Genomic DNA, 25,718 nt, shown 5'->3' with positions numbered 1-25,718 from the left:
GCAACAGCTTTTAAAAAAGGGATATAAGTGTCAGGGTGTCAGATTGGAGCGTCCGCCTCTGACCTTTTGTTGGGTTAATTTTTGGGAGAGGCCAGTTCAGAGGTTTATGCCTGCTTTGGGATTAAGAAATCCTTGCCTAATGGGTTTAGACGGAGATCTGATTTGCAGCTTATAAAACAGAGAAGAAAGCAAGGGGGTGTTGGACTAGCTATTGCCGACAGACAGCAATATCTGGTGGTGTCATTTCTGGTTTCCTGGCTTTGCTATCGTATTGATCAGTTAATGGCCCGGTGAGATAGGCAAGAGGGCTGATCACTTTAGTTACCTCTGGGGTGGGACACTGGGGCACAGGGACCATTAGAGCAGGAAGTGGATTAGAATTCTGTACCCAATTGAAGCAGCAGGGGAAGCTCTCAGGTGAGCTGGAGGTTACCTGAGTTTGACCCAGGCCCCCACGTGCTTTTGCAAAAACTGGACCTTGAGTTTATACCTCACACCAACGATGCCTCGATGGGGCGTTGTTACAGGTCAGAGGAAAGAGCCCCTCCAATGGACTCACCAACCCGTTGTCTCATAGCACCTGGGTTTTCCACAGGGTTCTTCCACACAGGAGATCTGATGAGATCACCCCTCTGGGGGTCTGGCGGAGGGTAGGGCTGGGTGTGATCAGACTTAAATAATCTTTTTAGACCAAAGAACCTGAACTTGGAGAGTTCTAAAACAAGAAATATATCCCAGGGTGGTTGTTTTTGCCTTTTTCTCTCTCAGAACCAAGCTGTTTGAAAGGTGATTCCAGCAAAGGCGAAACGGCTGATCAGAGCATGGGGAGGCGTCTTTCTCCCTTTGCCCCCATCTCAGCTCAGAAAACCCTGGCTTCATGGCCAAGGCACTGGGCTGGGACTCAGGAGATGTGGGTTCGATTCTCGACTCAGACTCCCTGGATGACCTTGGGCAAGTCACTGCATCTCTCTGGGCCTCAGCCCCCATGGGGATAATGATACTTCCTGTGGCTGTCTTGTCTATTTAAACAGTGAGCTCTTTGGGTCTTTCTCTTCCCCCTGTGTCTGTGCAGCGCCTGGCACGGTGGGGTTCTCAGCTCAGGTGGGGCCTCTCTCTGCTACTGAAATAACGAGCGCTCTGTCTCCTGAGTATCATATCATGGCCGTGACTCCCCCTGTCCTGGACTCAGAGTCTCAGACCCCACAAATTCATTGCAAGGGTGATGGATGTCTGGGGTGGCAGAGCACAGGTAGGGTGCCGTACGAGCGGCAGCACTGCTACGTTCCTCCAGGAGCTGAGCTAAGCCCTGAAACAGCCGAGGAAGCAATATCCTATCAGCCCTGCCTTAAATGAAGGCCAAACCTGCCAAGTGGAAAACTGAAGCCTTCCCGCGTCCGGCGTGATACGCAAACGGGGATTCGATCCCGCACGCTCCTCTGCAGCCATCCACGGCATTAAGAGAGCCCAGTGCAGCCCCTTCAAACCAGACGCCCCCGCTGCCTGTGGCCTTTCGACAGGACACGTGAGCCCCTGAGCAATTTCTCCTGCCTCCGTTCTTCTGCGGAGAAGGGTTTGGCAACCACATGGAGAGAGGCCCGAGTCACCAGGTCGGGACCCAGGTCCAGATCAGCGTCCAACATTCCTGAGAGCTTCGGGGGCCACTGGGACGTCTGGGGCCAGATCAGCCTTGCAGCTGGGCCCCAGCTGCAGAGTTCGGCTCTACAGCCAGGCCCGGCTCTGGGGTTCCCGAGCTTTGGGAGGTGGAGTTTGGTGTTCTGTTGGGGGGTTGGGCAGGTCTGGTGTTCCGGTTCGGCAGGCTCAGAGCCCAGGGGTCAGGTCTGCTCTGCTTTCCTTAGAGAGACACGGCATGGAGGTGGGTGGACTGGGTGGGGCTGAGCCACAGACTGACTTCGTGGCATTTGAAATACACGGCAGAATTCCCTGGTCCATCCTCAGCTCAATCCGGGTTACATGTGGCCTTTGCAGCCCTAAGGACCCCACCCCTGGGAAGATGGCCTCTGCCCAAGAGCTCCCAGTCCTACGCACAATCCGCCCAGTGTTCTGATTAACCCTCAACAGCATCCCCTCTGCAGTGAGCTCAGCAGCAGCATCCGCCCCGTGCAGATGGGGAAACTGAGGCACCGAAAGGGCTCCTATAAATCAGAGCTGGGATTGGCACCCGGTCGCCCCTGGCTGCCCACCCTGTGTTCCTGAGCTGCGTGGTGCAATCCGTCGTGCTGCAGAGATTCGCTTCAGCCGTGGCCGTTTCTGTCAGCTGCTGGCCGGTTGCTGGGACATTAAGCAGATGGCAGTGGAACCAATGCTTTCCATTCTCCAGCTCTTTCTTCCTCCCCCTGTTGTTTTTGGATTCCTTGGGCATCTTCAGTTAGTTCATCTGGGTTAAACTGCTCGCGCAGGAGCTCAACTTTGTATTTTCTTGACATCAATGTGATCGGAGGTTATCAACTCCCCGGGAAAAGCTCTCGCGTCCCCAGAGACCCGGGCCGTGCGCAGGAGGGGGAAAGGGGACCCGGGTCTGCTGGGTGCAAAGCTTATTGTGAGCCATTGAACGTTCCCTCTAGCAGCAGAATCCGAGGGGAGGGCAGCTTAGCACCTCATCCCCACCTGGCCCCTGCTCGTGGCTTGGAGGGGGGCATTGTTAACAAGAGTCCAGCCATGAATTCCAAAACCCAGCTGTGTTTATTAGGAGGATGAATTTCACAGCATGGAGAGCACCGTGTGCCATCTGCTGGTGCCAGTGGCAGACTTCCCAAAGCGCCCCCCCCCCAGCACACAATGCCCGTAGCTTGCCGTTCACTGGCTCAGAGCAGCTGGCATTAGAACGAGCCAGCACTGGCTGCTCTCCCAGGGAAGGAGGTCTTTACCTCGGGGAGCTTTGTTCCCTCCCGGGGCTGTGGAGGCCCTTGGGAGATGATGCCAGGGCAGTGGAAACATGAGTCTGATTTTCGTTGCACCTGGGACTTTCCGCCCCACAGACGCCTGAAGATCTGTGGGCTTCGTGGGACCCCCACGGAGGATGGGGGCATCTGCTTCACTCCCTGGGCTGCCTGTATCCTCCACCGGCCCCTGCCCCAAACCCACCGCATTGGTGGGAGAAGGGGAAGTTCCACGCCTCGTCAAATCTGACCCACCTGGCCACAGCTGCTCGGGACACGCAGAGTCCTGGCCCCACACAGAGAGGCTGTTGCAGGATCTGGGCCAGGGGGAGCCCGCCCACCCCAAGCCCCGTTTATACCCGCTCTGGCTTCCCTTTGCCAGCGCGCTGCTCACCCAGTTGGCACGGCTGGGAAGGGCGACATGTACAAGTTTCCCGGGGGTTGGTGGGGAGAAGGCCAGTTAGGACGGCTGCCATGCATGGAGTGAGAGTTGAGAGTTGTCGGGCTCTGGGCTCGCTCTGGACACTCGGCCTTTGTGGAAGGCAGCAGGGATGCCTAGAATTCAGACTGCTCCGGCTCGTCGTTGCCCTCACGCCCAGCGGCCCCGTCCGGCTGCATGGCCCGCGTGGGGCAGGGATTTGTCCTGGGGGCTGAAACGTGCTTTTGGAATCGAGGGGTTTGACTCGTTTGCTGCAGTCGCTCCTGTCACGTTCTGGGGTGCAACCCAGACGGGGGAGGGACTGCCACCTCTTACCCTGTAACCCCGAGTGCCTCCCGCTGCCTGGCCACTGTGGCGCTCTGCCTGGGACGCCCACAGTCAGCATCCAGCATGCCCTCTGTCTACGTACTGGGCAGCCCTGCGCCAGCTTTGGAACCTGGAGCCTGCCTGGAGCCTGCCTTGGAACCTGGAGCAATGCCAAGATTTCCCCTGGCTTCCCCCAGCCTTGGGTAACACCTGGTATGGTGACTCCACTCTCTGCCCCCCCCCCACTTGTCCCAGAAAGGTGCGCTCTGAAACGTCCAGCCCTGTCCGGGGACAATCCGATGTTAAGGTTCGTTGTCCTTTTCAGGAGTCAACAGTTTGCTACTTTAACCGGAGTTACCAAACAGTTCAGTTTAAAGACACGTCCCTTTGGAAAGACCTGGTTACCAACACCCCCGCCAGACCTGGGTCAAACACACCTGCACCGTCATTCCCGTGTCTATCCACAGCACCGACTCCCCACCGCGTACACACGTCCCAAGAATATCAATGATCGGCGAGTTATTCGTTTTCACCTCACCAGGTGTATTTTGTACAGAGATTAGGTGGGTAGGGTGTGAATATAGGGGTGCTCGGTGTCACAGTTCTCCATTAGAACAGCGTGAAAAAGCCAAGGTCCAGTTCTTTTAGTTCTGACCCACCTGGGTTTGCAGCCTCCTGAATTTCTGGTTGGAACGAACGGAAAATATCAGCTACACGCTTGGGTTAAAGCAAAGTGCCGAGTTGCACCTGGTTGTGCACCAAGTTGGCCCTATGATGAGATAACTGGCTCGGTGGATATGGGGAAAGCGGTGGATGTGATATATCTTGACGTTAGCAAAGCTTTTGATACAGTCTCCCACAGTATTCTTGCCAGCAAGTTAAAGAAGTATGGATTGGATGAATGGACTATAAGGTGGATAGAAAACTGGCTAGATTGTCAGGCTCAATGGGTAGTGATCAATGGCTCGATGTCTAGTTGGCAGCCGGTATCAAGTGGAGTGCCCCAGGGGTTGGTCCTGGGGCCGGTTTTGTTCAACATCTTCATGAATGATCTGGAGGATGGTGTGGACTGCACCCTCAGCAAGTTTGCAGATGACGCTAAGCTGGGCGGAGAGGTAGATACGCTGGAGGGCAGGGACAGGGTCCAGAGTGACCTAGACAAATTGGAGGATTGGGCTAAAGAAATCTGATGAGGTTCAACAAGGGCAGTGCAGAGTCCTGCACTTAGGAAGGAAGAGTCCCATGCACTGCTACAGGCTGGGGACCGACTGGCTAAGCAGCAGTTGTGCAGAAAAGGACCTGGGGATTACAGTGGATGAGAAGCTGGATATGAGTCAGCAGTGTGCCCTTGTTGCGAAGAAGGCCAATGGCATATTGGGCTGTATTAGTAGGAGCATTGCCAGCAGATCGAGGGAAGTGATTATTCCCCTCTATTCGACACTGGTGAGGCCACACCTGGAGTATTGCATCCAGTTTTGGGCCCCCCACTACAGAAAGGATGTGGACAAATTGGAGAGAGTCCAGCAAAGGGCAACGAAAATGATCAGGGGGCTGGAGCACATGACTTATGAGGAGAGGCTGAGGGAACTGGGCTTGTTTAGTCTGCAGAAGAGACGAGTGAGGGGGGATTTGATAGCAGCCTTCAACTACCTGAAGGGAGATTCCAAAGAGGATGGATCTAGACTGTTCTCACGGGTGGCAGATGACAGAACAAGGAGCAGTGGTCTCAAGTTGCAGTGGGGGAGGTCTAGGTTGGATATTAGGAAACACTATTTCACTAAGAGGGTGGTGAAGCACTGGAATGGGTTCCCTAAGAAGGTGGTAGAATCTCCATCCTTAGAGGTTTTTAAGGCCCGGCTTGACAAAGCCCTGGCTGGGATGATTTAGTTGGGGATTGGTCCTGCTTTGAGCAGAGAGTTGGACTAGATGACTTCCTGAGGTCTCTTCCAATCCTCATCTTCTATGATTCTACTGTCACTGGAGGGTAGATCGGGGCACGTGTGGGATTTGGTTCTATTTTGGGGGGATTGTCTGAACCTGACCTGTCTTTGTTGCAAAAGCTGGTGAAGTTTAGCAGCCCCCCTGATTTCTCCTGTGGCAGATCCCAGAGCCCCCAGTCAGGAATGGGCTGGGAGCTGCACAGATAAAGAGAAAGGCACGGTCCCTGCCCAATGATCTTACAATCTAATTAAAGACAGGACATGCAGCACACGCCAGAGGGGAGAGGGTACCAGCAAAGGGACGCACGGCTCCATGGACTAGCTGCATACCTCACTTGCCATCTGGCAAGGAATATGACAGGATGGGGGAGGAGAGAATAGATTTGCATTTGGGGGAGGCCCACGTGGCCAGGGGCCTTTCCCAAGGGGCCTGAAAGTGTCTCTTTCCAGCCCCACGTGTGCAAAGCTTTGTTAAAATCCAGTTACGTTCATGAGGGAAAATGCAAAGAAGGCACATTTCCGTGGGAGGAACGTCACTAGCGGACAGTGGTTAATAGGAGTATCAGACAGATATTCCTTCCCCTCCAGCCTGGCTTTTTTTAATCACCTTCCACTGCTCTCTTTGAGCCGCAGGATTAATTCTGGCCCTGGCAATGGGCTGTCTGTTCAGGAGCCAACCCGCCAGCCGCTGGGATTTCTAAAACCGGCCCCTTCTATTTTCAGCTGTTGCTTAAAACCCCTCCAAGCACCTGCTGCTTCTGCTTAGCCAGTCCCCGGGGAAGCTCCCGAGAGGAGATGCCTGGGCACCTGCCAATAAGGTTATTCTTAGAAGCTGATCTTCACTGTCCTGCCCACCATTTGTCTCACCCTCCCTTCCCCCGAGACCTTGCTCCACATTTAAATAAAACTCTTGGGTTCAAGAGTTTATCGGCTTCAGCCGCTCACTTCCCACTCGCTGCCTCCCGATGCCGAATCGTCTGCCCGCCCCAGCGCTGCTCCCACCCGCCAGCAGCTGCGTGGAATGCGCCGGGCGCACTGACGGTGGCTCCGTGCCAGGGCTACGGGGACAGCACAGGTGGCTTCCGGCCAAGCTGACCTGGACAGCGGAGTGCAGACAGGTGACCAGACAGGCCACCTCTGCAGTGGGTGGTGCATGGTGGGACAGCAGCGGGAGGGCTAGGAGCCCAGGGATGGCCCAGGCCCACATTGTGCTGGCCGGTGCACAATCTAAGACAGTCCCTGCCCCAAAGTGTTTCCAGGCTGAGTAAATCTCGCTGTGTCCCTGAGTAAGGCTTTGCCCCTGGCTGGAATCACCGGATGGACGGGCTGTGAAAAGTTGTTTCCGCCCCTTGTCTGCCACATCAAATTAGTATTTATTTGTATGACAGCAGCAGCTAGAGACCGGGGTCCCATTGTGCCAGGGGCTGTACATACACCTTGGCAGCCCCTGCCCCCAGGGGCTAACAATCGAAACAGACAAGACAAAGGGTAGGACAGGAAACAGAGCACCCCAGTGGGACTAGCCCAAGGCTACTGACAGAGCCAGGGATTAATCAGGGTCCCCTAGTCCAATGTTCTAGCCACTAGGCCATGCTGCGTCGCAGGGTGCCCAATTAGAGGTTGACCTCTCTGCTGGAGACAAGCCTTAGCTGTATTAATGAGGGGGAATAAAAACGAACCGATTGTAGCAGAAACTTCCTCCCAGCCACAAGTCCCCTCCGTACGTCCAGGCATGGGATAATTGCTTCTCGACGCCCCGCTCAGTCTCATGGCTTCCAGAATCCCGGAGCCCTGGCTCACTGCACTGACACCTTTGGACAGGGCGAGATCCTCAGCTGAGTGTTTCTGTCCCGACTAAAACTCGGGGGATAAACGCGATTCAGTCTCGCCTTTTACGTGGTGCAGGACAGGCCAGAGCTCGGAAGGTCGTTCTCGCCCCGTTTCCAGGAGAAAATAGGTGCCCCTGTGTTTTTACAGCTTGGCCTTCATAAATAGAGAGAGACGATGTATGGATCAAAGATAGCTTTGTGTCTTAGGAGAGTGAAGGCTCAGTAGCGTCACTGTATTTAGGGCTGGCTCAGCTTTTCCACTCTCAGCCTCTGTGCCAGCGTATGCCCCCCCAACCCCCCTTTTAAGGGCACACAATTTGTTTTGGGAAGAGAAACATTTGGGAGTTGAGCTCCTCGATCCGCTGTGGCCCTCGCCGCGCGACGCTGGCTGGGCGTGCCCGAGCGTTCTCCTCTGGAGAGCCGCATGCCCTAGATGGTGCTGCTCTCGATTTCTGTAGCCTGGCCGAGGAATTGTTTTGCAGCCAGGGAGGGTGGCCGGCGGCGGGGGAAAGTTCCTCGTTTGGGTAGTAGGAGGGCGGGTTGGAGGAGCGGGAAAGTGACTTGCCCAAGGTCACCCAGTGCAACTGTGGCAGACCCCAGGGGTAAACCCAGAGCTCCTGAGTCCCAGCCCAGTGTCTTACCCTTAAGGTTCGTCTTCCTCTCAAAGTGATTAGGGCCTGATTCTCAGTTACCATCAACGTCTAGGGGAGCAATGCAATCCTCAGCACCCTCTGGACGCCAGGCCCTTAGTTGCTGTGCTGCCTCAGTTTACCTAGGTGTGAAGTGGGGGTAACATTGTCTTCATTAATGCTATCATGTTCCTTGAGAACCAGTGAGCAATCGCTGTGAGCGCTGGATTCACTCTCCATCTTCCTGCCAAGCCGCTGGGCACATCCTGAACGGACTGTGCAAAGTTTATTGACCCAGAGGTTTTTTGGCAAAAAAGATTCCGATTTGGTGACACGGAAACATTTTGTGAATTTCAGCTAAGTCTTTAGCTAACTCCTAAAAACAACCCGAAAAAAATCAAAATCTTCAGACATTGTTTCGATTTGCAACAACTTTTTGTTTCAAAATTTCCTTTCATTTTATTTTTAGAAAATGTAAAAAGAAAAGAAGCGCTCAGTGTTCAACGTGAAACTGACTTTTCCCCCAACTTTCTGATTGGCCAAAAATTATGTTTTCGGTTTGACTCAAAACAGTTTTTAAAAACAATTCAGACTTGCCGGTGAACTGAAAAACCGGTCGCTCACCGAGCTTTAATCCCAAACTCAGCGCGTGGCGGGGACCGCCTCATGGCTGAAATGCGCAGTCTCAGGCCCCAAGCATCTTCTCTCTGTCTCTGTCCCTCCTTCCCAGCAATGGTGACATTCCCTCGCTCCTGGAGCCGTGAGACTCCGGAAACATGGCAGAGCCCATGGTCTAGAGTCCCAGCCAATGTACAGCGGCGCCGGCCAGGGCGCAGGTACTGAAAAGCTTGTTCAGGTCGTCAGGGACCGTAACTAGTTTGGTTGTGTCCGGTGTTTGGATGGAACTAGAGGCCAGACTCCAAGAGCAGGAAAAATCAGCCGGTGGATAAATAGGAGGTTCTCCCCGCAGAATCTGTGGAGCTTGGTAATTTTCAAACTGTTTTTGCTCCGTCCAGCTGGGCCGCAGCGAGTGAGACAGTTAGGAGCCTGCCAAACTGCCCTGGTGCGGTGCATCGCTGCGACAAGAAAGCGGCTTTGTTCACGGGCTCCACGCATGACATGCTTGCGAGATGGCTGCTGGGGCTGGGATTACATCATGTCTCGCGGGGTGCTTCCAGCCTGACTGATGTGTCCTAATGTGGGGGCTGACGGGTCCCATGCTCCTGGGGTCACCGTCTTTCAGATAAGTCTGGCCCCTCCGTGATCGCGTTGTGCAACCATTGAGGTGTGAATCCCTGTGGCCTGGCTACATTCCAGTCGGTGTAACGCCATTTCTGTCTTCCCCACGCCGTTGCAGTTTCATCTGGATACAGCACACGTCTCCACTTCCTATTCTAAACCACTGGCGTAGCGATGTTGTGCCCTGTTAAACAGCTGCCGTGCTCCAACCCAGAGGTGGCTGCATTGCAGCAATGGGTGCAGTTTTTCCTGTCTCTGCTTATGGATTTAGGCACCTTTGGATGAAAGGCCAGAAAGAGACATGAGAGGTTATTCCTACCATGGGCACCAAGCTGATATGAATGGGGACGGAGATCAGATTCAGTGACGATGCAGGGTTTTGAGCCCCTTGTTTTTCTCTGCGCTGCAGGTGTTCCCTCTGCCATCCCTCCCCAGGAAGCAGCCCACAGTGCTTGTGGTGTGTGGTCCCGATCAGAACGGCGCCATCGGCTTGGTGTGCGCACGACATTTGCGGGTGTTTGTAAGTATCCTTAACAAATCACCCACTTCCTTCTCCGCCACCTTCCTTGCGCTCCTAGGGGTGGGTGGCCCCTCGCTACGGTCTCAGTAAGCGAGAGGAGACTTGATCCCATGGCCTCTCGGTCCATGCTAGCGGCCATGACAGAGGCAGCTCTTTGGTTCCTCAGGGTAGCGGCCCCTGTTAATTCATTCATCAGAGGTTCTTCACCTGCAGTAGGAGATGCAAGGATGGGGACCTGGTACGGATCCCCGTTCTGCATCACAAGTTGGCCCCTGGCTCAGATCTGCAGGGCCCAGGGCGAGACACCCAGGGGCTGTTTGGAGGCCCAGGAAACTCTGAGACTGTTTCCTGGGGGACGAATCTCCACATGGCAAACTCAACCGGTGCCCCTGGCAGGACCCGGCCCCTCTGTGGGCTGCCCTCGCAGAAAGACCCAGGACTGAGTGGGTCACACAGACTAGACCCCTCCCCTTATCTATCCGTTCAGAGCTGAGGGGTGGGGGAGCTCCCCCCTTTCACTGTCTATGAGCCACCTGTTCTGGGGACAGAGGCGCCTTTCACCAGTGCTAAAACCCCCTGTAACAACCTTCCTGTGTTCCTGGAGCCCTGGGGCAGCCGGGGAAGGGCCTGGGGCAGCTAACCTGATCTTGCAATGAGATCCAGAGGGTGGAAGCTAATGCAGTTTGAGGGCTGCGGGACCTGAGCAGGTCTGATATCCCATCCACTAGAGGGCCTGTGCATTCAATGGGCCCGATTCTCGGCTGCTTCATTCCCACCCTGGGACACGCTGGGGGAGGTGGGACTTTGGGGTGGTTGAGGAACTGTCGCCACCGTTGTGCTTACCATGTTCTGAGCACCCCCACACCCCCAGAACGAATGAGAGCAGCCCCAGGGCTGCTCTAATTTATGCTCTGCTCCCTGTGGCCCCTAGGAATGGGAGGATAACCCTAATCAGGGCGCTATCCCCAGTGCCAGGGACTGGGCGCAGGGCTGGTGCAAAGCCTTTATGCCCAATGTGCAGAGGCATCACAGCATGCTCTAGGGAGGTGAATACCCCTTGTCTATATGATTGCACCCAGAGTCCGCCGGGTCCAGTTCTGAGCTAGAAGCTGGTCATGAAACTGCAGGGAATTCAGGAGCCGCTAAACGCTGCCAGAGCTGACTGACAAATAAAGATCAGACCAGCTAAATACAGCAACTCCCAGCGAAAATCCCGTGGGAAAGGGTCGGGCAGGGCGGGAGGGAATGGAGCCGAGAAAGCGAAGAAAAGAGCCCCGCGCCCCGGCAGCGAGATCTGTCTGACCGTGGCTTGTCTCCTCGGGGGGCCGTGGGACAGCGGTTACATGGTCAATACGCTGCAGGATTCAGAAGGGGAAGCTGCTGCGATCGACGCATGACGCTGTTGCTGGGAGTTCGCTGGCTGAGCGGCCCTTTCCCAGCCTGGACCGAGGGCTGCACCGCTCAGCTGTCTCCCTGCCAGATGTCACAGCAGCGGGGTGTGTGTGTGTGTGGGGGGGGGGCGGGCAGAGGGATCGCTCTCCTGGTAAACGCAGGGGTGGCTTGTCTTTCCTGGCTCTCTCTCAGCCTGGGAAGAGTGGGGGGATCTGTCCCGTGTGATGCTGCAGTCTCTGTAAGCGCTGTCAGTCGGAGAGGTCCCAGCGTGGTGCAAAGCCAGGCAGGCCCAGCGGCAAACACTGAATGGGAGCAAATGCAGCATCTCCCTGGACGCCTGCTAACGCCACCCAACCGCCTTCCTTCAGCGCTCCCCTATCCCAGCAGTCGGGCGAGAGCAGCTCCTGCTCCATTACTCCTGGCTAACGCAGGCTAGATCATGCCAGGCCCCGAGGGAGGAACCATCTGGGCCCTGTAACCACCAGTGCCATCCTGCCATTCCTCCCCCCGATCCCTGAGGGGCTGTGGGAAGCCCCCAGGAGCCCACCCAGACAAGCCCCTGTGGGGGTCTGCCAGCGGGTTAGACCCAGCTCCTGCTTTCGATACAAAGCTCATCCACTTGCCTGCTGCAAACGAGACCCAGAGGCATGCCCGCATGTGTCTGGAAATGTTCCCAGCAGCCCGTTTCCACGCCCCAGAGGAAAGTCCAGGACCAGCACTGGACATGCTCAGGAGCCGGTCTGGTTAGAAAAGCCATCGCAAAGATGTTAGCACTGCACCGTGCCCCCCTTCGAGTGCTTTGCAAAGAGTGATTAAAACCCAACTGCCCTGGGGAGTGCAGGATTCTCCCTGCTCTTCTAGTGGGGTGATGGAGAGTTGCTCAGGGAATTGCATCTTCCAGTGGAACCCAGGAGTCCCGAGTCCCTTCTCCATAGCCACAAGACCACCCCTCCCATCCCATCTGCTGTGCCAGTCTTTCCGAGTGGGCCGTCCAGCTGAATAACCCCTCTGCCGTTGTTTGCTCAGTGCCCCGGCGGTTCCGAGCCAACACCCACTGGGCTCAGGGCGAATCTTTCTAGTGTTCGCCAGGAGCGCTGGACTGGGCCACAGGAAGAGGTGGGTTTTTTACCCACGAAAGCTTATGCCCAAATAAATCTTAGTCTTTAAGGTGCCACCGGACTCCTCGTTGTTTTTGTGGATACAGCCTAACATGGTTACCCCTTGATACTGGGTCCCAGGTGGTTTCCTTTCTGCCTGTGGCCCTTTACGATGCTGCAGGAGGGAGGGGGGATCAGAGGACCAAAGGTGCTGGGTTGCGTGCAGCTGCCCGTCAAGGTGGGGCAGAGGAAGGAAGGGGCTGGGGTGGGAAGAGGCGTGTTGGGTGCGGGTTAAAGCGTTCTCTCCTCCTCCCCCATCAGGAATACGAGCCGACCATCTTTTACCCCAAGCGGTCCCTGAATTCCCTGTATCGGGATTTCACCACCCAGTGCGAAAAGATGGACATCCCCTTCCTCTCGTACCTGCCGACGGAGGTGAGCGACGCCCCGGTGGCACGGAGCGCGTGGGCATGGGTGTGTGTGCACATGCAGTTCCCCTCCCCTTTACTCTGCCCACCGAGCTGGCCCCCATTCAGATCCAGAGCATGCGCTCTCCAGCCACGTCGGAGACACGAGCACCCGACCAGAAACCCAAACTCAACAGCCAAAGTTCTTCCGGGGTTTAGAGCCGTCAAAGCCTGGCTTACGCTAGTGCTGGGTGTCGGGGGGGGCGGGGAGGAGAGCAGGTTTCTGCAGCCTGGCACAGCGGGGGCTTTATAGGCACTGGGGACCTTGGGAGACTTTCAGATGGCCACCCGGGGTCTCATACTGGTGTGAGGAACCCAGAGGCCGAGACTAGGGGGAAAAGCAGGGCCCAGACTAGATTTGAGGTGTATTCCGTGCGGGGACGGTTTTGGCCTTTTGTTCAGGCATCTGATCCCAGCATCAGGGTTCCAAAAACTCCAAACGGCGAGTGTAATCCGCTCGCTGCTGGAAAAGGAATTACTGAGTCTTATTTCCTACCGGCCCAAACAAACACTGCCAGCTATTTTCTTCTTTAAACATTGGACTCCGTTGGAGGAATGTGACCTCAAATTACTGTCCCGCGTGGCTCCATTCCACTGTATGGGCAAGAGCACAATTGCTTTCAAACCCTTTGGGGTTTTGGTCCCAGTTTCTGCCGTAGGCTCTGGAAATGCACAGGAGAAGTTTCTCGTTACAGCAACAATAAGATCAAATACGTTCAATTTAAAACCTATTACAACCTGGCTCCTTTTGGGGGGCAGTGTTTTTTTAAGCTGTGCCATAGAAGTTCAGCATCAGGACAAAAAAAAAAAAAAAATAACCCTGTAAAAAAATTTTTTAAAGACCTTGCTTCCGGCCAGCACAGCAGTTTTTCACTCTGACGTCCTGGATGTTAGCAGCTTTTACTAAACCTCCAGGAGACCAGGCCTGCTAACGTTCATCTTGTGAGTTCTTCATTCCGGGAAGCCACCTGTCACTCCAATGCCTGTGGTCAGGCCTTAAAGAGAAACCTCCACAGGAGAACGATAGGAAATGACACAAATGAATCAAACTGGGCTTTCTTGCTGCACTCAGAAGTCCGAGCGCTCTCTCTTGCTCTGCCTTCGTCTTTGGAGACGTCCCCAGGGGAATGTTCCTCTTCTGTTGAGGGCCCCGGCCACGTGTGAGCCTTAAAGATCCTCTGGCAATTTTTGTAAGAGCTGGCCAGGTGTGGCAATCTCCAGCTTGCTTCCCTGTAGCCCCCCTGCCATTTGCATTGTGCATGGGATTATCTTCACTTCCTGGCCTAAACTGCAGACGCCATGTTGCTACGTGCAGTTCGACAGCTGGAGCCGGATGGTCTTTCCTCGTGCCCGTTGGATGACACCCAGCCGGGGGCAATGGCTCCTGGTTACAGCTTCTAACCGAAGCCAGGAGCTGCAGCCACCGCCTACCGACAACCCCACCCGGCCTGCGGCTGGAGCGCGCACCCTTAACACTGAACGACGCTTGATACAACCCACGTGTGCCTACGTCTCCTGCCAAGCCACTTCCCGAGCCCCCTGCGATAGAGATCAACTGCCCACAGCTGTTCTCTCTCCCGCGCGCCGGGCTGGCCAGACTGTTCCTAGAGGTTGATCTTCAGTGCTGGGCTGGGCAAAAGTTCCCAGATAATTTGGATGGCAGCTGGTCCTTTTCTCTGCATCCAGGGCGTGTTGTAGGGGGACACTTGGATGAGGGAAGAAGGCTCTGGGAGATGCTTCTCTTTCTCATTGAACGGTACTGTCAGTCCTTCGGGGCCTTGCGCTCTCACGGAGCCAGCGTGCTAACAACATCTGTCCCGTCTCCGTAGGTGTGGCAGGGAGAGGGGAAGTGCCCACGGAGAGCTCGGCAGGCAGAGGGGAGGGGGCCGTGCTCCAGCATGAGGGTCTGTACAGGGAGAACATGCGGTGGGGCAGCCAGGACCCCCAGTGCACTGGAGCGGGTGCACTCGGTCACCTGGGCCTGTGTGCGCGGGAGTCCACGGAGGGCCTGTGGGCTGGACGAAGCCCCCCTGCCGGCCGGGTGCCGTGAGGCTCAGGCTGGCAGATGGGGGTTTCTGACTGGGTCCCGCCCCCTCCAGGTCCAGCTGATCAACGACGCCTACAACGTGGTGATCGACGCCATCCTGGGAGCCGACGCCGAGCCGGGGGAGGTGAAGGAGCCCTACACCAGCATCTTAGCCACCCTGAAACAGATCCGGATCCCCATCGTCAGCCTGGACGTGCCCTCAGGTGGGGATCCCAGAGCCTCCCCGGGAGACCCCCGCCTCTCGCCTTACCCTCTCCTATTGGCACTTGCTCTCCCCATCCCGCACCCGAGAATGCTCAGCCCTGGTTACCTGCCTTTCACCACCTCAGGTCCAAGTGGCTTACTTCGCCCTCCCCTTCTGCTCCTCCCAACCCCCTCTCTGTGGTCCCATCCCCTTCCTGCTTGTCCTTTCCTGCCCTGGGAGTAGCCGGCAGGATCCGATCCACCAGACAGCCCTGACCCAGCCAGGGTCTTTGTCCTGGGTGGCAAAATTCTGGGCACAGACACAGCTGTAACAATAGGAAGGGCTGATCACCAGCCAACCCGATAAGGACCCCCCCCCCACCTCCTGCATCTCTCTCGAGCCTCTCTGCAGCCAGGGACCCCTGGGGTTACTGGTTACGTGCTAAGAACAGCTTCAAGGAGAGCAAACCCCAGGACAGATCAGTCATATCATCGTGTGCATGAGAGCAGAGGATGGATAGGACTCTCCTGGGTTCTGGTCTCAGGTCTGGGAGAGAAGTAAGGTTTAGTGGGTTAGTGCCTCAGTTTCCTTCCCTGTGTAGACTAGGGAACATGGTCTGGGCCTCCCGAGTCCCGTGAGGCTAAATTCATAAATGTTTGTAAAGGGCCTTGAATTGCAGACTGAAAGCCACTGGTGAACTAGGGCCGTGGTTCTCAGCCTTTTCCATTCCGGGACCTCCCCTTTAACTGGGACCTCGCTGGGGCCCCTCCCACGCAGCAGTGCAGGGGGGAGCCCGGGAACTGGAGCGCTGAGGAGAGAGGCAGATTAGCGGGAGCGAAGCCGGCAGTCAGCACTGCTTGGTCTCTGCTGGGTTAATGAGAGATGTTCAATGGGGTTTGTAGGAGCGGCTGAGCGAGTGACCCCAGGAGTGCAAGTGCTGCTGTAGGCCTGGGTTCGAATCCTGCCTCGGGCGGGTAGTGAGAAGCGAGTCCAGGGTGGGATCCAGCCACAGGGGGATCCGCTCACGTTACAAAGCCAACCTGCAGCGTCTTTTGGGGGTGCAGCTGATCGGAACGGGGGGGTGTGACGAACTGGGACTGTTCTTGCTGGGGTGTGGGAATGCTGACAGGGGAGTGTGACTAGGATGGTCTGCATCGGGGGATGGGAGCCGGCCCAAGGGAACATACCTGAGCTTGTAACATGAGAACCCAGGAGGGGGTTGGAGGTCAGATGACTCCGGGGCCCGGGAAACTGAACAAAGGCTGTGGGAGGGGTCGCTGAAGGCAGAGTGCTGGAAGCAGGCTGGAAGGAGGCTGGAGAGATGGCTGGGAGGCAGAGATGGCTCTGACCCCCCAAAGGGGGGGGCTGGGATGCCCTGGGACCCCAAGCTGGACCTAACTGAGGGGGGCCCTGTTGTCTGTGCCTGCAAGACCTGTCTTGGACTGTGTTCCTGTCATCCAAATAAACCTTCTGCTTTACTGGCTGGCTGAGAGTCATGGTGAATCGCAGGAAGCCGGGGGTGCAGGGCCCTGAGTTCCCCAATACTCCGTGACAACTGGTGGCAGCGGTGGGATCTACTGCACCCCGTGGACGGCGCTTCCTGCAGTAAGTGGCTGGGGAGCAGTAAAACGAAGGGGGATTGACGGGGACCAGGCCTGCTGAAGAGTGGGAGAGAGACGGTTATTACCCCTGGGAGTGTGTGACCAGCGAGAAGGACTTTTGCAGTAACAGGGTCCCCCGTGGGATCACAGCGAGTGGTCCCAGGGGCGGAGGAGTCTGCAGCTCGACCCTGGCAGAGAGGTGGTGACCTCGAGAAGGGCTGGCACACTAGGGGGCCCCCTGCGAACTGTGGGGAGCTGTGAGCACACAGGCCGGTGAGTGGCCAGCAGGAAGATGTATGCCAAGCGGCTTAAGAGCGACCTGGTGGAGCTGTGCAAGCAGAGGCGGCTGCGCATTGGGAGGCTCACCAAAGAACAGCTCATCGCCCAGCTGGAGGCGGAAGATCGCGCGAATGAACTGATCCCTGTGTCTCAGGGAAGCAGCCTGGCAAATGCAGCGCAGGCACCAGTGTCTGTCCCAGCTGGGAGTGGTCAGCCGGCTGCTGAGGGCTTCCCGAAACCCCTCCTTCCTATGCCTAGGGGAAGGGTGGGGAGGAGCCCAGCAAATACCGAAGGCGCCGTGATCCCCCCGGCCAGCAGGGGGTCCCCCCGGCGAAGCCCGCCGGCCAGCAGAGGAGCCTCCCGGCGACGTTCGGCATCCGGGGAGCGGAATTGGCTGGAATGGGAGAAAGAGCTAAAACTGAGGGAGCTGGAGGATCGTGAACAACAGAGACAGCATGAAGAGAGACAGCGTCAGCATGAACGGGAGGAGAAAGAGAGACAGCATCAGCGTGAACGGGAGGAGAATGAGAGACAGCGTCAGCATGAAGAGAGACAGAGACAGGAGAATGAGAGACAGCGTCAGCATGAACTGGAACTGGCGAGACTGAGGGGCAGCGAACCCCCGGCTGCGGTGAGTGAGGGGGGACCCAGGACTGCACGGAGCTTTGATAAGTGCATCCTGGCCCCACACAAGGAGGGGGAGGACATGGATGACTTCCTGGAGGCCTTTGAGACGGCCTGCGAGCTGCACCGGGTTGATCCCGCGGACAGACTCCGGGTCCTTACCCCCTTACTGGACCCCAAATCCGTGGCATTGTACCGCCAACTGGGAGAGGCAGAGAAAGGGGACTACGAACTATTCAAAAAGGCCCTGCTACGTGAGTTTGGGCTGACTCCTGAGATGTACCGGGGAAGGTTCCGGAGTCAAGATAAAACCCCTGAGATCTCATATCTGCAACTAGCCGTCCGCATGGAAAGATACGCCAGCAAGTGGGCTGGTGGGGCCCAGACGAAGGAGGACCTGATTAAACTGCTGGTACTGGAGCAACTGTATGAGCGGTGCCCATCCGACCTGAGGCTGTGGTTGGTGGACAGAAAGCCAGAGAACCCGCGACACGCCGGGCAGCTGGCTGATGAGTTTGTAAAGAGCCGGTCAGGGGGTGGCAGGGAGGAGCCCCAAAGGAACAGGCCCGCCGTGATGCAGAGAGAGAGTCACCCTGGGACCTCCCAAAGAGGGAGTATGGGGAATCCCCTCCCACGGGGAATGCCCAGCGTCAGGGACAACCGACCGGCTCGAGGGGACCCACAGGACATGAGCTGCTATTACTGCGGCCGAAGAGGCCACGTTCGGGCCCAGTGCCCCAAGCTCAAGGACAGACTGAGCAGACCGAACCCGCATAGGGTTAACTTGGTAGAGGCCCAGACGGACGAGGGGCAGGCTTCTCACGCAAGAGGGGCTGGCAGCTTATCAACTGCTCAAGAGAGAGAAGGGCCCCAGGCCAGCTCCTCTAGGGGGCTGGATGCCCCAGACTCAGGGTTTTTGGTTTATACGGTGGGCGCGGGGCTGTCCCTCCGGAGAGAGTACCTTGTTCCCCTGGAGGTGGATGGGAGGAAGGTCAATGGATACTGGGATACGGGCGCAGAGGTGACGCTGGCCCGGCCCGAGGTGGTGGCCCCAGATCAGGTGGTGCCCAACTCCTACCTGACCCTGACGGGGGTGGGCGGAACACCAGTCAAAGTGCCCGTGGCAAGGGTACACCTGAAGTGGGGGGCCAAGGAGGGCCCCAAGGATGTGGGGGTACACCCGTATCTGCCCACTGAGGTATTGATGGGGGGGGACCTGGAGAACTGGCCAGGCAACCCCCAAAAGGCACTGGTTGTGACCCGCAGTCAGAGCCGGCGAGGGGCCCTGCGCCCTGGCCTTGGGGGGGGTGCCTTGCCTGAGGCGCAGGACCCTAACCTGGTGGGGAGGGAACGCCCAGGGACGCGGCTCAGGGAGGCTGCAGCTTCGGACCCAGCGGGCGAGAAAGAGCAGGTGGCCATCCCTGTCCCAGCTGCTGAGTTCCAGGCCGAGTTACAGAGAGACCCCTCCTTGCGGAAGATAAGGGACCTGGCCGACCTCAATGCGGTACAGACCATGGAACGAGGTGGCCGGAAAAGGTTCCTGTGGGAGAAGGGGTTCCTGTACCGAGAATGGGCTCCCCCAGGGAAAATGGAGTCAGGGGGGATCAGGAGGCAGCTGGTGGTACCCCAGAAGTATCGCCGCCAGCTGCTGTGCCGGGCCCATGACATTCCCCTCTCAGGGCACCAGGGAACCTGGCGTACCCAGCAGAGGCTGCTACAGAGCTTTTACTGGCCTGGGGTCTTTGTTACTGTCCGACAGTACTGCGGATCCTGTGACCCCTGTCAGAGGGGCAGGAAGGCCTGGGACAAGGGGAAAAGAGCTTTAGGACCCTTGCCCAGCATAAAGGATCCTTTCCAGAGGGTGGCCAAGGTTAAAAGGGCGGCTCTAAACCAAGAGAGCCCAAAGCACAGACCTCCAGACTGGAGCGCTGGGAGAAGACCACAGCCCAGTTGGAACCCCAGAGGTATGGGGATGGGGAAAGGGCACAGGCCGCATAAACCTTCCCACATGCGAACTGCGAGGGCCATCAAGCACCCCCGACCTAAGGGGGGGCGTGAAACTGGAGGGGCCTGGTGTAATTCTCACCAAGGAACTGGAGGGATGCGGGGGCATCCATGGGAACGGGGGTAGGTTCGAACTTCCCCGGGTCACTGGCTAAAGTGACCCTGCTCAGTTCGGTCTCGAAGGGGGGAGAGATGTGACGAACTGGGACTGTTCTTGCTGGGGTGTGGGAATGCTGACAGGGGAGTGTGACTAGGATGGTCTGCATCGGGGGATGGGAGCCGGCCCAAGGGAACATACCTGAGCTTGTAACATGAGAACCCAGGAGGGGGTTGGAGGTCAGATGACTCCGGGGCCCGGGAAACTGAACAAAGGCTGTGGGAGGGGTCGCTGAAGGCAGAGTGCTGGAAGCAGGCTGGAAGGAGGCTGGAGAGATGGCTGGGAGGCAGAGATGGCTCTGACCCCCCAAAGGGGGGGGCTGGGATGCCCTGGGACCCCAAGCTGGACCTAACTGAGGGGGGCCCTGTTGTCTGTGCCTGCAAGACCTGTCTTGGACTGTGTTCCTGTCATCCAAATAAACCTTCTGCTTTACTGGCTGGCTGAGAGTCATGGTGAATCGCAGGAAGCCGGGGGTGCAGGGCCCTGAGTTCCCCAATACTCCGTGACAACTCTCGGGCGGGTAGTGAGAAGCGAGTCCAGGGTGGGATCCAGCCACAGGGGGATCCGCTCACGTTACAAAGCCAACCTGCAGCGTCTTTTGGGGGTGCAGCTGATCGGAACGGGGGGTCTTGCCAGAGCTTGGAGCGGGCACCTTGCACAGTGATACGCTGGAGCGTATGCGATCGGACGCCCAGCCTCCATGGGCGCGCGCTTTCCCACCGTGTGACATGAAGGAGGGCGTGGTGCATGTCTGGGATCTAGATGAACAGCGGATGCTTTAGCTTCCGGCGTGGCACGGAGACAGTCCCTTCTCCTCCCTACGAAAGTGACCTAGCTTCTCCTCTGGGGCTCTGACCCTGGGGAGCATTTGAACCCTGTCTCCTGCGTGCCAGCTTCCCCTATTCCTGGGTGTCCTTCGCTTGCCAGCGGCTCTGGCTCCCAGCTGAAAGGGAGCTGCCTCGCGATGCATTCAAGGCATGTGTAATAAATACTACGCTCCCCAAAGTGAGACATGATGTAATTTCGTGTCTGGTGGCCGGGCCTGGTATTGCCATCAGACGGCAGCGAAAACCCCTGCGCTGCCCAGCCAGGGGAGGAACAAACAGGAGCCCTGGAGATTTAATGTGCAAATTCCCACCTAATGCCAGGGCCTGCGTGGGAGAAGCCGTTCTGGGTCTGCCCGGCCCTGCGTCCCCTAGGCGGGCCGCTGCCATGGAGCGGAGGGACACACACCTCACTCCTCAGCTGAGTTGATACGGCGCTGCAGAGCTCTGCTAGTGCCCCTTCCACTCTGTCTGCTGGGTTGTGGGTGCGAGACCAGCTGGTGTGGGCAGAGGAGACACTGAGTTCATTAATCTACCGGGTGGGATGGAAACAGCCACCCTGCTGCTTGGCATTCTGCATCCGGTTATTTATTTGTATAGCCCTGTTGACGGGGCATCGCAGCTCACTGACCCTAGCTGAATTCCAGCCTAGGGGGAGGCATTCTGCCTCTCTCTAAATTCCCTGAGTGGCAAGAACTGGATCCGGCTTCCTTCTTTGCTTCCTCTCCCGCCGCGTTGCTGTAGGACGGGCACACAGCTGCTGAGTTCCACACTAGAAGTGGCTGCCTGTCAGGCACGAGAGACTCGCCAGAGCACACAGTGTCCCCTGATCGCTCCTGAGGGGCACAAAGGGGCTCTTCACCCAGCCGAGGTGTGTTGGGTTTGGTCACAGAAACCCCCTTGGGACTGTCACATGATGTGCTGAATTTACCTCTGAGTCCGTTTTCCCTGCCAGCTTGGGACTCCAGAACCCTGCCTTGTGGAGCCAGACACGCCAGCCTGCTGCAAACACAGACCCAGGTCTGGTCCGTGCCCCCAAAGCTGCAGACTTTAACCAAAAACTTCCCCCCCAGACCTCACCTTGCACGCAGCTGGGCTGTGGGGTGTCCCCTTTCCCCACCTAACCCCTCCCTCCCTGTCAATGCCGCTCCTGCCCGCCCGGCTTGCCTCTCACCTTTCCTTCCTCTCCTTTGCCACGGCAGGGTGGGACGTGGAGACGGGAAACAGCGAGGGAATCAGCCCTGACGTCCTCGTCTCCTTGGCCGCGCCCAAGCAGTGCGCCACCCGCTTCCTGGGCAGGCACCACATCCTCGCCGGCCGCTTCCTGCCCTACGACGTGCAGAAGAAATTTGAGCTCAACCTGCCCGAATACCCAGGCACAGAGTGTGTGGTTTCGCTTTAAGGCTCTGGGGGGGCGGGGATGGAGAGGGGAGTTTGGGGGGGGGGGAGGAGAGGAAAAGCCACCCAGCTCCTCCATAATAAAAAGGCTTCAAAGCGTTTTGTATTTTTTTGAGCAGCCAGGTGACTCCCTGCTGGGATGCTGCGTCCTGGCACCAGGGCCTGGCTTTCCAGCCAGAGGCCACGCAGCTCCCAGGGAGGGCGTCTGCTGGCAGGAGGCCTTGGGCATCTCAGGCCACCGTGACCAAGCCTTCATGTTGATCATTTAAACTCGGGGCGGGCCTAGGGGATCAAAGGCAGCGCTGAGCCAAACCCCTCCCCTCGCGTGGGTCCCGCACCCCCGGCGTCTCAGCCCAGGGCGCGGGGTTGAATTGTGGAGTCATAGAGGCCGCTGTGTCGTTTTGCGGCAGGGCGAGGAAGGCCGGGTGGCTTGTTCCTGGGCTGCAAGGAACTCAGATACCCCAGTGACGGGCACCCATGTGAGTGCCTTGCTGGATAGGTCCCTCCCAGGCGAATTGCTTCCCCAAGGCAGGTGGAGGACGTAGGGCAGGAGGAAACGTACGCTCGGCCCCTGGCAGGACGGGCCTAGCTGACCTCACCGGCCTCTTCCATCACTCCCTGATCCACACGCTGGGATTTATCAATGCCCTTTTCACAGGAATCCTTGGTAAACAGGCGCCCGTGGAAAGAGCCGAGAGCGGCAAAGCCGGTGGCCCAAGAGGAAGGATCAGGTAGCGATTTCCTCCAGCAGCAGTTAGTCCGGCTCTCGCCCCGCGGGCCTCAGCCGCTGGCCCTTGCGGGGTCAGGCCGCTGCTGCTCTTGTCGGAGATCTGTCTGCCTGTGGAAAGGGAAGGAAATGACCTCCCTCTGCACTTGCTGGGCCCGGGCGGTAACCGCCCAGCGGCCCCTCAGCCAGGGAACAGGCCTAGAAGAGTTCCGTGCTGCTCTCCCCAAGCTGCCAAGAGCTAGGGGGCTCGAAGTCCCCCACCCGGGAGGCCTTGGAGCCGGCGGAATGGCTGGGGGGGGGGGGGTAACCACCGAGGAAAGCGGAGCCGAGGCCGTGGGTTCACGGGCTGGTCAGCACTGCCCTGCTTAGTGCAGGGATGGGCGGTCCAGCGCATGTCACTAGCAGAGGATTCCCCGAGAGGTAACAGGGACCCAGGCTAGGACCAGGGGCACCAGGCTAACTACCGCAGGCAGCAGTGACATGGGTGGCTCCTGCCCGAAGTGGTGGCCGGGGCTGTTCCTAGCCCGGCTGCTTTGCCATGCGGGGAGAAACCTGCATTTTTCTGCAGATCAGTGAAATCTCCAGGGGCCAGATGCCCCCCCCTCGCCCCTCCCCACATCATCGTCCACTTGTTCTGAGCAAAAGCTCTTTGTTTGCAGCAGCTCCCGGTTTCCAGGGGCAGGGAAATGACCCTTAGGTGTCAGCGTTCCCTTTCCACGAGCAAACTGCCCTGAGCCCTGGCCTGGCGAGTGTGTTCTCTGAAGTAGGAAGCAGAGTAGAACTGGGTGAAACCGATTTTATTACCAGTGCTTAGTACCCGTGAGCAGCCTCCCTCCCTGTACAAAGCAACAGAGGGTCCGGTGGCACCTTTAAGACTAACAGATGTATTGGAGCAGAAGCGTTGGTGGGTGAATGCCCCCTTCGTCGGACGCAGTTAGCGAGACCCAGCAAGAGAGGAGGACCCGCTGCTGTTTGCACAGCGAACGCTGCATCCCAGCTCAGCTTGTTCCGCTTATGTTCGTACGTTTCTTCTGTACGACGCTGTAGCCTGGCTAACGGGCGTTGTTGCTGAGTGGGTGCACGGCTCAGTCGTGGGGCACCCCCACAGCCTCCCCAAATCCAGCCTGATATGCTGCCTCGGGGCCAGCAGACAGCGGCAGCAGGACCTGCCCCCCCGTAGCCTTTAAGGTGGGGTCTGGGGTGAGTCACACGGCCTGATTCTGCACTAGGGCAGCTAAGGGGCGTTTTGTCCTTGACCTTAACGGAAGCAAGATCAAGCCCAGAGCCTCCCTACAGCTTCCTTCTCCCCAGGGGCATGAGGCAAGCGACTTGCTTCAGTGGCTCCACTGGGCCACAGCTCTGGCCTGGTTATGCGCCCCTCTCCCCCAGCCCAGGATGCTTTGGCCACGACCCCCATGGACTCTCGCTTTTCTGATCGAGGCCCTGTCGAGCTGTCTGGACGCTGGTTCTCCAGCTCCTGCCTTTACCTCCCCTGACCTGAGCACGCCACTGAGCCACAGGCGGGAGGCCCACGAGCGGCTGTGCTCTGCCAGCCTGCCATCCTGCCGTCCGCGGAGGTCACGCGGGGTAACCTGCAGGCTGGGAAGGGCGAGCCAGGGGAATCGTGTGTGTGTGTGTAGCTAGCGCTGTACTATTTGAATGAGGATTATCCATGTCAGTGACGGCAGCGTCCGCCCCGCAGGGGGAACTGAACGGCCTAGACTCAGGGCCAGGCCTTGTGTGGCGGAGCACAGGGGGCAGGTTGGCCCCTTGGGATTTGCGCCCGCGTGTGTCGAACGTTTCTGTCTGTGGGCTCCGGGAGCTTCGTGGTTTGCGCGCAAACAGAAAGCCAGGGGAGACCGCTGCTAATAAAGATGGGCTTGGAACCGACCCAAGGCGTGTGGGCTTTTTATTCAGCGTGTCAGCTGGGTGTTAAGAGCTGCCTGGGGCCCTTCAGACAGAGCGGGGCTGTCAGTTCCACTCGGGCTGTACGAAGACGTGGGCTGCCATTTGAAACCCTGCCACTCCCCTGCTCAGCCCTGGCTCCTGCACCCTGAGGTGCACCAGGGCTTTCCTGTCGGGAGAACCATTTGCAGCTCATTTGGAAATGCCGGAGTAAGACTGGCACGGAGGGAGCTGTGCGGGAGGGAAAGCTCGTCCCTAGACGCCGGTGAAACGTCTCCGGCCGCCTATCGATTGGCAGCTGTGCCCAGCCACGGGACGGGAGCTTAGGAGTCAGCAGTTTCTGGGTACCCCTGAACAAAGAGCCCCAGCCGAGCCTGGGGCACCCACTGTGCTAAATACTGCACAGACCCTGACTGAGACAGGTCCCCATGGGGCTGGATGCTGCCCAAAGACATCCCCTGTACTGATCACCTCGTGGGCGCTACCATTAGTGGAGGGGGAGTGCTGAGTCTCCCCATGGAAATACTGCGATGGGTGTGATCCGAAGATACACCTCCCAGGAGGTGGCTCTCCAGGAAATGACATATCCTGCAAGGCCAGAGCCTCAAAAGCAATCCAGCCCCTTTGCACTGCATGGGGGGGGGGGGTGAGTGTCAGGAGTGGGGTGCACAGTTCACCTCTGCTGGGCCAGTCCTCCACCCGCAAGGACCATCAGTCAGAGGCGTAAGTCAGAGCAACCCCAAGGCTGCTCTAACCTTGCGGGTCAGGTGCCAAGTGGCACTTGGACACTGAAAGAACCTGGTCCCTGGCATCGCCAAAAGGCTGAGTGATCGTGGAGAGGGTTGTTAGCCAGTCAGTCCTACCTCTGTGAAATGCGTCATCTCCAGATGTCTCCTGAGCTTGTGCATCTGCAGAAGGGGGCTGATCCATCTTGTTGCCCCCTGCCAAGTGGTAGCAGGTGCTGAGGCCTTGCAGGTTGGTTTCCTACTGGAGGAGAAAGGTCTATTCCCTGGGCTTGCAGGGGTGCTGCTATGCCCCGTTCCTCGCCCGGCGCTCTGCCCCTCAGCCCGTTGGATCGGATTTCTTGGAGCTTTGCGGAACAGGAGCAATTCCCCCATCACCGTGGGAGGGTTTAAAGTGCAGTTTGCTCTCAGGAACCTGACGACATGCTCCTGGTGGCATCAGAGATTCCCAGCCCTTAAGGCCAGCAGGG

The 25,718-nt window shown here is 57.8% G+C and overlaps 1 protein-coding gene across 3 annotated transcripts in view; it reads left to right on the top strand.

The window, feature by feature from the left end:
* YJEFN3 (YjeF N-terminal domain containing 3) overlaps positions 1-24,490 on the top strand; it is a 46,979-nt gene extending 22,489 nt beyond the window's left edge. For 2 of the 3 annotated variants that reach the window (XM_065578582.1, XM_065578583.1), the window contains 5 exons: positions 9,689-9,799; positions 11,136-11,295; positions 12,610-12,723; positions 14,855-15,005; positions 21,678-24,490. In XM_065578582.1, the coding sequence (XP_065434654.1) occupies positions 9,689-9,799; positions 11,136-11,295; positions 12,610-12,723; positions 14,855-15,005; positions 21,678-21,720 (579 nt within the window). In that variant the 3' untranslated portion in view covers positions 21,721-24,490. The remainder of the gene's footprint in view (positions 1-9,688; positions 9,800-11,135; positions 11,296-12,609; positions 12,724-14,854; positions 15,006-21,677) is intronic. The other variant, XM_005278947.5, reaches the window with a different exon arrangement.
* Positions 24,491-25,718: the final 1,228 nt, after the last annotated feature.

Source organism: Chrysemys picta, chromosome 25, assembly GCF_011386835.1.
Source record: "Chrysemys picta bellii isolate R12L10 chromosome 25, ASM1138683v2, whole genome shotgun sequence".
NCBI lineage: Eukaryota > Metazoa > Chordata > Testudines > Emydidae > Chrysemys > Chrysemys picta.
The sequence above is the reverse complement of the archived record's forward strand: the minus strand, read 5'-3'. Positions and strand labels throughout refer to the sequence as shown.